Source organism: Malus domestica, chromosome 09 (genome assembly GCF_042453785.1).
Source record: "Malus domestica chromosome 09, GDT2T_hap1".
Lineage (NCBI taxonomy): Eukaryota > Viridiplantae > Streptophyta > Magnoliopsida > Rosales > Rosaceae > Malus > Malus domestica.
In genome coordinates, this window is record NC_091669.1 from 7917632 (window position 1) to 7928934 (window position 11303).

An 11303-nucleotide genomic window follows, 5' to 3' on the forward strand; every position below is an offset into this window, starting at 1 on the left:
AGTTTTTTAGGGTTCGGTGGTATTACTGTTTACGTGTTTTAATTTGAATAAGCAACATAGCTGATATGTCATAGACACAAAATATATAATATTAATAAATAAAGATATATACATCAACTGTGGATATGCTTTCAACACAATATTATTAGAAAATAATCGTACGCCACATAATCAGAAAACAAGCAGCCCGCAGAAGTCATAAACCAACTAGCTACACCAGTATAAATATGTAGAGATGCCTGCCAATTAACATTGAGCCAGGCTGCTGGACCACCCTCTCTACACTTTGCATAAACCAAGCCACATAAATTTTCTTCACGTTTTTCCAATGGCTAACCAAAACTCACTCCCTCTACACGAAAGAATAGAGCTTAGATACACTCTGCATAAAGTCATTGAGTTCATAATCCTCTTCCTCCTCCTTTCACTCCTCGTTCATCGTCTTCTCTCTTTCAACAACCATGGTTTCGCTTGGCTCATTGCTTTCCTGTGTGAACTCTCATTCACCTTAAATTGGGTCATCACCATAAGCAACAAATGGAACATTGTCGAATATAAAACCTACCCTGACCGCCTCTTACAACGGTATCTATACACATCATCTCATTTTATGTATCGCTTAATTATTTATGGAACTTTTTGTTGATAATGTAGTTTTGTTGATAATTAGGGTTTCTAAGCATGAACTCCCTCCGGTGGACATGTTTGTGACAACTGCAGACTCGAAGTTGGAACCACCTATTATTACCATAAACACTGTTTTGTCTCTGTTGGCTGTGGACTACCCAACAAACAAGCTAGCTTGCTATGTATCTGATGATGGCTGTTCTCCCCTCACCTTCTACTCGCTTTCGGAAGCATCAAAGTTTGCCATGCTTTGGGTTCCATTCTGCAAGAAATACAATGTTCAAGTTAGAGCTCCTTTTAGATACTTCTCAAATAATAATGCCACATTTTCCAGCAATGACTCGAGTGAATTCAAGCAAGAATGGACATTATTGAAGGTGACCAATAATTTCAATTTTGATTTATATTACCAGAAAAATACTTACATATGTTGCAACTGTGTGAATCTAAACCACATATTCTGGAAAACAATAAATTAACTTGATCAGTGGTTCATATTCACAATATATAGCAACATTTTATACTTTCGACTGTTTGGCAAGAGAACATTATTTTTGTTATTTTGTCTATTGTATGTATATATACTCGATGATGACAAATGAACTTGTTTGTATTCATGTTCTGAAGGATGAGTACGAGCAGCTTAGCCGCAAAATTGAGGATGCGGTGGGAAAATCTATTCCATTCGATGTTAGCCAAGACTTTGCAGTTTTTTCAAATATAGAACGTAATAATCACCCAACAATTATCAAGGTATATACGGCTCATTGTTCTGAAACTTTCTGCTCCTTTATCCTCTGCGCTGTGGCTTTTCTTCAAAGCAACTTTTTCAGTTTTTGGAAAAATGTATGTTAGATAAAGCATATGAACTATGAAATATATATATATATATATATATATATATATATATATATATATATAGTGATACATACTATATCTATCCAGAAAAATACAGAGACAGACACAAAAAATATCTATTTATATGATGTAAGAACCATCGGCGGAGCTACACCCACGGCTATGGTGGCTGTAGCCTAGGTAGGTTTTATGAAAATCCCTACCATGTTAGGTTATTAGCGCATCAATTAGGTTACTCTAGCCTATTGTCACCATATATAGCCCATCCAGTTCCACTATTATCATATATATGTAGTGCATCATAAGTAATAAATTTGATATATCTATTGTCTTTTATTGCATTTTATATATTTTCCTTTGAAACAGGAGTTAAGAGTACTGGTTTTTAGATTTTGATCCAAGTGGAGTTTTGGTATCTAAATTAAAATATGTGAATAGTAGTTCTTGAACTAATCACACTAGAGCAATAGTTAATTTGAACAACATCGTTAAAATTTTGGTCCAAATAAAGGGTTTTAAAGGACGAAAAAGAGACTAAAGTTGTAACAGAGTAACACAAAAGAATCATTGCTCTACATTGTGATAAGTTTATGGATCAATACTAATGAATTATTATTTGAAGGATCAAAACTCCAATTGGATCATATCATGAGTCAATGATCCACTTTTTTTACTTTTACTTTTATTTATAAAGTCGGCTGGAAATTAATTAATGGAAAGTCATAGATTGTTTGGTTTATTAATTAAAAAAATTTATTTTCAAGTTGATCAATGTAACTTTTTGTAGACAAAAAAACTTTGATCACATCGTTTTAGGGTAATGTTTTTTGCCAGCCCACCTTTGACGAAATCCTAGCTCCGCCCTTGGTAAGAACTAGACAAAGATACCCTAGCTAGGACCATTTACAACTGTATCACTCCCGTGACTCCTTCACCTGCAGTATACTACAGTTTTGTCGTACTGTAAGAATTTCGATGGACCGAATTTCCTAGCTATTTTTCCTTTGCCAAATTAAAACTAATCTGAAACAAGCAATTGCGAGGGTGGGTCGTGAAATGAGTTAGAATTAAGATGGCTTGATTCCCTTTGCAACCAAAAACAAAAAAGAAAAACCGAAAAAGAGCTCGGGTGCATTTTAAAACACTAATTAGATAGCGTAGAAAACTGATTGATTAGATGATTTTATATTTTGAAGGTTCTATGGGAGAACAAGGAAGATGTTTCAGATGGACCGCCACATTTGATTTATATATCAAGAGAAAAACGGCCAAAGCATCCCCATCATTCCAAAGCCGGGGCCATGAATGTTTTGGTATCATGAGTTTATCTAATAATTATTTAATTTTAACCAGTTAATCAATTAATCGATTACTAATATATTGATTGTAGACTAGAGTCTCTGGGTTAATGACCAATGCGCCCTTCATGCTGAACGTAGACTGCGATATGTTTGTCAACAACCCAAACATTATGTTGCATGCAATGTGTACGTTGCTCGGATCCGAGAACGAAACCAAAAATGCGTTTGCTCAGTTTCCACAGATCTTCTATGACGGACTCAAGGATGATCCATTCGGGAATCAGATGGTAGTTTTGTGGAAGGTACACACAAAAATCAATTTTGTCAGATTTTATGACGGTTCATAAATCAAAAGCTTATATATGAAGAATAAACATGATTTTCATTTGCTAACTAAATAATATAACTGTTACCATGTATGCATGCATGGTAGTATGTGGGGCATGGAATAGCAGGAATTCAAGGCCCTATTTATGCGGGAACAGGATGTGTTCATAGACGAAAAGTTATCTATGGTCTATCCCCTACTGATACCAAAACCGGAGAAAGATACCCTAATATTGGTAGTGGTAAATCAAATTAAATGTCTAAACCTGATGTGTAAACTCAATGAATGCATGATCGATCCTAGTTTTACTGTTTTTTGGCAGGAAATGTAGAAATGCTTAAAACTTTTGGGACTTCAGAAGAATTCACCAAATCAGCTGGTGATGCCTTGCAAGGGAATACAGAACGTGTAAACATGTCTTCGAAATCCGTTAAGGCTGCACACCGAGTTGGAGAATGTGAGTACGAATATGGCACCAATTGGGGTATAAAGGTACATTGATGAAATATTGTTTTGTATCAATAAAATTTTGTCACATTAGTTGAGATTTAAAAAGTTCAGATAGGAGTCGGTACTACTACGGTTAATTGCAGCGTCGCTTCCAATTCCGAGTTTCATTTCATTTTTCAATCTCTATCTGTGCATATTTGTTTTTCTCTTTGTTAATTCCTTTTCTTGCTAAGGTGGGATGGAGGTATGGATCAACAACAGAAGATATCCTTACTGGCCTTTCAATCCATAACAAAGGTTGGAATTCTATTTTTTGTACACCAGACCCACCGGCGTTTCTAGGATGTGCACCTACAGGTGGTCCTGATTCCATGACCCAGCAGAAGAGATGGGCAACAGGCTTGCTTGAAATCCTGCTTAGTAAAAATTGTCCCATATTTGGCACTCTATTTGGAAATCTCCAATTTAGGATGTTCTTGGGTTACTTCTGGGTCCTTTCTTGGGGCCTACGTTGTATTCCTGAGCTGTGTTATGCTGCTCTGCCAGCTTATAGTATCATCACCAACACACATTTCTTACCCAAGGTGAGTGATATATATACCACATCGCTTGAATATTTTACTGTTCATGCAAGTAAAATATTTACTAATCGGGTTGTTATCAATTTATTTTGCTAAAATGGTGGCAATGTTTCAATTGTTCATATATCAAGAAAATATGTATATACACTGCTACAATATTTGGTGAACAAATTTGATGATATTAGAGTCATCGTTGTTCAAGAGTTTTTACTCTTTCTAATCGCTTTATTTCTAAATGTGTAATGCAGGGCCAAGAACCAACCTACTATATACCCATAGCTCTCTTCGTCCTTTACCATATTTACACTTTATCGGAGTACCTTCAAACCGGTCTATCGATCCGAGCATGGTGGAATAACCAAAGAATGGGAAGAATAACTGTAATGAGTGCTTGGTTATTTGGATTTATTAGTGTCATACTCAAACTCTTAGGGATATCTGAGACAGCCTTTGAAGTTACCAGAAAAGATCAATCTACTTCAAGTGATGAAGGCTCTGAAGACACTGAAGCTGGCAGATTCACATTTGACAAGTCTCCAATTTTCGTGCCTCCCACAACTATTTTGCTGGTGCAGTTAACCGCGCTTGCTACTGCTTTCTTGGGCCTGCGGCCGCAAGATCAAGATGAGCTAGGGTCGGGCTCCTTGGAGGTTATAAGTAGTGTGTGGTTGGTGTTATGCCTCTGGCCATTTTTGAAAGGGTTGTTTGGTACTGGGAAGTATGGAATTCCCCTATCCACCATATCTAAGTCTGTTGGTTTCACGCTACTGTTCTACACCTTGTGTAGAAATTAGAGTGATGCTCCTAAGCTCACTTATGACTAGTTGTCTGGCGTTGATGCAAATGGGTCTCACATCTCATCAACCGCTTACAACTGCTGAAGTGCGCATTGGCGGAAACTGTTGCTAACTCTCATGCTTCTGAACCATAAACGGTGGTAGTACTACCCTAGCGCTCACCATCGAAAACCAAAATTTTCTTGGGTTTAGTATCTAATTCTGTAGAGTGTATGCTATATTTTCAACTTGGTAAAACATCCTTTAGAAGATATATGATATCACATGCTTATCTGGTTTACTATATAATTAAGCATTCCCATGTGATTAACTTTGGGACTAGTGGTGGAGCCACACGAAGAAATATTTTCTCTTGCAACCATTTCATAATTTAAGTGGCGTCTCTAAACCAAATAATGTTTGCCACGTGTTTAAAAACTGAATCACTATTCCATAAAGAATTTGTCATGTAGTGAAATGTTGCAAAAGAGAACCTCTTCACATGAGGACAAGGATAGACCCAAGCCCCTCTTGCAGTACTCTTTCATTTTGTTGTGTATGCTTTGTTTTTGGTGTTTTTAGAGCATTCTCAATGAGTGGCTCTATTTGAGGCTGGAAAAGTGGTGGATATAACCCATTTTAGAGTCTCGAGTAATCTTTGAGGCCTTAAAAAATAATCTCTCCCAATTAGGGATGGGCAATGGTTATGCGGGCGGGTAACCGCGGTTAATTTACCCATAACCGTTTATGCTTATACCCGCATAACCGTTTACCCGTTGGGTAATTGTCTAAACGGTTATACCCATACCCATAACCGTTTATAAATGGTTAACTATACCCATAACCGCATACCCATTTAACCGTAACCCTTTAATACCCGTTTACCCATTAATCCTTTTTAACCCGTTTATCTTTTTTTTTTACCATTACGCTTTTTTCACCCATCTACATGTTTTTTAACAACTTGAAAATTAAAAAAAAAATTGTCATAATTTTTTTTTTGACAATTTAACACCGTTATAGGTACATTCATCATACATTTCCATATTTTAATTTTTTAAGTCCTTATACCATTTCAATAATTGAAATAATAGTTTACGGACGATATTTTTATTTGTTACCAATGAAGGTAAATATAATATTTGCTAAGTATTATTGGGTTACAAAAATTGTTTAGAAGACATTTCTATCAAAGCATTTATGTCAATTTCACGGTTACCCACAAGGAAGTTAAATTAATTTGGCCAATTCCTTGATGATGAGAATCATCATTCCTGTAGTAGTGTTATTGAGAGAATGACCGATGAATTCCTTGCTAATTTATTGGGTGTTAAGTATTATTGGATCGAGAATATAGTTTGTGTTAGTTTTACATATATAAAATAAATGGGTAAACGGTTACCCATTTATAACCGTGGTTAATACCCATAACCGCCCATTTAAATTTCGCAGGTAAACGGTTATACCCATAACCGTTTATTTATCTAAACGGTTACCCATAACCGTAACCGTTTAATTTAAATGGGCGGGTAACCGCGGTTACCCATAACCAATGGGTATTTGCCCATCCCTACTCCCAATGAAGAGCTGTTTGTGACATAGCTGGAGCCACCATCATTATTGTGAACACAGTGTTCTCTCTTCTAGCCGTTGATTATCCGACTCACAAGCTAGCTTGGTATGTATCAGATGATGGGTGTTCACCTCTCACTTTCTATTCTCTCATTGAAGCCTCGGCGTTTGCTAAGTGTTGGGTGCCCTTTTGCAAAGAGTACCTTGTTCAAGTTAGAGCACATTTCAGATACTTCTCTGACAATCCCATTTTGTCAAGTTATAGTCCATGAGGACTCCTTAAAGAATGGACAAAAAATGAAGGTAGGATTTGGCCGTATATGCTTAGTTGAATCTGTATATATGTATGATGTATCTATCTTTAATTTTGTAGGATGAGTATGTGTTGATCTTAAAAACTACCAAGCCTATGTGGCGCACAGGTCGAGTAATTAATAAGCTAATTACGTCTTTCGATTGTGTGCAGGGCGTGCTAACTCGTCGGCCAAGCTCGGCCAGGGAGTAAAATGTGTTGATGTCGCGTTGGGCGCATTGCTGACTTCTTGATCTTGCGACTGCGGCCGAGGAAGGAACACGTCTCGGCCTTTGGGTTCTAGAGCCTAAAGACAAGGTTACTGGTCTTGCGAAGTTCACAGATCGTCGGCACCGGGTGCAGTCACGGTGATTATATTCGTAAGAGTATAAGCACGCCGAACTGGCACCAAATTATACGGATATAAGTACTCAAATGAGATGTATGTCTTGATGGTAAATGTGGTTCGGCCGTCAGAATGCCGAATTCTAAAACTTACTTGTGAATATCCAATCATAAAACAACTCAGCGTTCAATGTGCCGAGCCCAGTAATCTGTCGCATCTCACTTCACCGAGAAGGCTAATGAGATGTCCTCTGCCAATAAGGATTCGAAATCCTTCTCGACCAAGACTTGGTTAGATAACTAGTCGGGTCGTAGTGCTGTTTATTCAAACTGAACGTGCTCCTCGGTCAGCTGATTCTACGGCTCCAATGCTCTTTATCCAAATTGAAGGTGTCGTCGGTTGCCTTCATAGTGCTGTTTATCCAAACTGAAAATGTGTTGGCGGAAAAAGAAAATATGAATCTCAAGATTGTTGAGAGGTTTCACGTAGAGCGAGGGTTTGCGCATAGCAGTTTGTGTATTGAATTGGAGAGAGTTTGAATATTGCATGCGACTCTTTATTTATAGTAGCGAACCTACTCCTGACCGAACCAGAGATGTACCCAGACCAAAACTCCCAAATCTAATATGACTAGGATTCGGCCAATCCTAGTTTCAATAGGTTTATGAACCAAGCTCTATAATGAATCAGATTCATTCCCATACTCTCAACACCTCCAACACTGAAACCCCTTGTTGTACCAGGATTCGGTTTCTTCGTCCTTATCCAAATCAATCACTCTCACCATAAGACTCGGCTGACCTGATTGGACGGCTAATGATAGCTCGACAGCCCATAATACTTCTCGAAGAACACTGGGCCAAGCATAATCCTAAGCTCGGCCCAATAATATTATTTTAGGCCCAAACAGTATAAAAAGCTCTACCAAAAAATTGAAGATGCTGTCCAAAAATTGGCTCCTCTTAATTTTTCTAGTGACACTGGATTTTGCTCTCATAGACAGCAGGAACCTTCCCACTATAATCAAGGTTTTTTTTTTCTTTAATTCATACTACAAGAAAAAACCTCACAATAAATTTAAATTTAGTTTCATTGGTACAGTTAAATATATATATATATATATATAGGGAATTGTTATTAGCACTCCTAAAATCTCATTTGGCACTCCAAACTTTCTATAATTAGAAAGAAAAATACACTTGTGAGGAGGGTAGAATGAGATTTTTGGAGTGTTAATAACAGTTCCCTGTGTGTGTGTGTGTGTGTGTGTGTGTGTGTGATGACTTTTATGAAGTGACAAGAACAGCTCTTATTCAAATTTTCTGATTATATATGCTAAACAATTGGTTGACGACTAATATTGTGGTCGACATTTCACATCCTACAACTATTCCTCAAGGTTTAATTAGTGAAACCTAAATAAACTTTCTATCATTTATTTGAATCAATTTTTGTACAGGTGATATGGGAGAACAAAAAGAGAATTTCTCATGGTCTGGTGCATTTGGTTATGTAGCCAGGAAGAAGCGTCCAATTCACGCACATCATTACAAAGCTGGTGCTATAAACGCTTTGATGAGAATTATTTGCTTGACTAAGAAAATGTTACCATCTATCTTTTCAAATACATTTGTAAAATTTGTAAATTACTGTTGTACTTAGGCTTAATTAGCTAGTGTAAAATCTAAGATTTTAAACCAGTGACTAATTTTTTGAATTAGTTTTATATACATAGACAAGGGTCTCCGGAATGCTCCATTTATGTTGAACGTGGACTGCGACATGTACGCCAACAATCCAAAGATCATTCTTCATTCGATGTGCCTACTGCTTGGTTTCAAGCATCAAAAGAAGGTGCACATTTGTTCAGTTTGCCCAAATGTTACATGACACTTTGAAAGATGATCCATTTGGAAGCAAATGGGTTGAGGCTGTAAAAGTGCGTGACAGGCCCTAATCCTTATATTCTCTGAACACTAGGATGGTCACGTGCTGGTTGACACCCGAAGGTGACGCAAGCCATTTATGAATTCAAATTCTAAGAACATGTGGAAACATACATATACATTTCATACGAATACTAATATACTTAAAATAATATTCGACTATCAACAATAAATTCACAAAGATGCATGACATGTTCAGAGCATATTCTAAATCAGATTACAACATAAGGTAAGATCGAGAAGTGTTATTACAATAGATGTCTGATCAAAGGAAAAATAACACGATATCACTGGTAGGGGAAAGCCTCGTACGTCGGATCGTAGTCTTCCAAGGTCTAAATAATTTGTTTGGATATCATACTCAGAACCCAAGATGGAATTTAGTTTCAATAGAGGTATATAAAAGATGTATTAGGGTTGGGTGGAAGATACCCTTCAAAAATTTGGGCAAATGAACTCATTTACATATTGTTGGAAAAGAACTACTAGAGTACGATATGATGTTTATGAATTGCAGCAGGTTAATGAGTGGTGACTATGCAATTTTGCGTAAAGATAGTGATGTAATCGGCTGACCACATGCACTACAACATTCATCAAACTCTTCTTGATAAGTATGGTAAGCTTGTGAGAAGATTACGCTCCTAACGTTCATGTTCGAATCGATAAGAATTGGGCTCACATTTTCGCCGAATCGATCGATCGTGAATTCCTCACTGATTGAGTGAGAAACCATGTCGAGAAGGCTGAAGAACACTAAGGAATTTGAGGGTCAAAATAAGTCCATTAAATCTAGAGTACAAGATATAGGGATTTGAACCAAAAACCATGCCGAGAACAAATGTTTTTTTTTTAACACCCTCAGTGTAATGTTCTGGCATGATCCAGTATGCAAAAATAGAAGTCACTGTTTATGATTCTTTGGTTAATCATCACAATATGGTTGACTGGTTTCTTAGCAAAAAAGAAAATAGGTCTAAACTCAATATTACTTAAGAACTATTAATAAGATTTGACGAGGCCAAAGACATTTCGTAATTCAAAATACTTTGTGAGAGCTGTTTCAAAGATCAAAAATTAAACATAGAACCTTTGAATCAACTGAATGACGAATAAGAAATAGACAAAGTAGCATGCGCATGCATGTAATGGCATGATTGTCTACCTTAAAGTGATACCCTTGAGCAAACCAAAGCTCAATGAGTCTAAAGAAGTTCAGAGCAAAGCTCGATCTTCCTACAATGATGAATATGGTGGAATCTCAAGCCATTACATTGAAAATTACAAGGCTGAACTGTTAGTGGACAAGAGCACTGGTCAGTTGGGCTACAAGTAAGAGGCTAAGTTCACCTCTACTGAAAAGTACGTGGACAAGGAGCTAGGGTTTACCGCCGAGTACCAAACCCAGGTGAAGTTCAAGGAGTCTATTTATCCAAATAAAACTGCATCTTAATCATCCAAGTCCAACTATAACCACAATAAGAATCACAACTTTGTTTGGAAATTGGTGAGAATGGAGTCTGCTACCGAGGAGTCACCTAAGAAATTATCTAATTTAAACGAAGTCAATGCTTGAAGAATTTGGTGTGAAACTAACGGTTAATGGTTGGGGAACTTGACTTCGTCGTTGGAATAAGCAAGAAGGAAATCGATAGAACAATCGCCAAGGACTTGTTCTAAAGATCCACAAGAATTTCTTCAGTGGGAATAAGTCCGAGAACATTGATTTGATCCCACCAACTACCACTTACTAAACGTCTAGCGCTTACTCGCTTTCTCCAACATGCACTTCTAAAGTTTCGAGTAGTATCTAAGAGATATGACTTTGCCCGTCATTCTTGGGAAACACATGTTGCAGAGTGACATCACCAATTCAGATGTTCCAAATTCAAACCACTTAGGTTTTTTCGTTTCCCAAAAACTTCTATGTAGATTCAACTTTGCCCGCAATTTCCAGGGAATGCATGTTGCAGAGTATCGATCCGATGTTGAAAGTTGTCCAACAATCCATTTCATCACTGATGAGGCACAATCTCGACATGAATTTTCTTCTTCTTCAATAGGATACGACTATTCAAAACCTAATAAGGATTACACAACTGTGCCAAAGGACAACAACTCCGGAAGTTATGACATCCAAATGATGTCATGACCGACACACTACTACAGAAATCGAAGATCCTAAGTATGCTTTGAAACAAACCCTGCTCTAATACTAATTTAACA

General features: G+C 37.1%; 1 protein-coding gene across 2 annotated transcripts; it reads left to right on the top strand.

Annotated features, from left to right (window-relative positions):
- The first annotated feature begins 169 nt into the window (after positions 1 to 169).
- Positions 170 to 5230, top strand: LOC114826927 (cellulose synthase-like protein H1). 2 transcript variants are annotated; one of them, XM_029107869.2, is made up of 9 exons: positions 170 to 585; positions 671 to 1004; positions 1255 to 1380; positions 2682 to 2798; positions 2876 to 3088; positions 3220 to 3355; positions 3437 to 3606; positions 3798 to 4148; positions 4394 to 5230. In XM_029107869.2, the coding sequence occupies exons 1-9, from the start codon at positions 329 to 331 to the stop codon at positions 4937 to 4939; spliced, it is 2250 nt and encodes a 749-aa protein (XP_028963702.1). In that variant the 5' UTR covers positions 170 to 328; the 3' UTR covers positions 4940 to 5230. The 2 variants fall into 2 exon arrangements, with proteins under 2 accessions (XP_028963702.1, XP_028963703.1); XM_029107870.2 differs by having other exon boundaries at positions 3220 to 3349.
- Positions 5231 to 11303: the final 6073 nt, after the last annotated feature.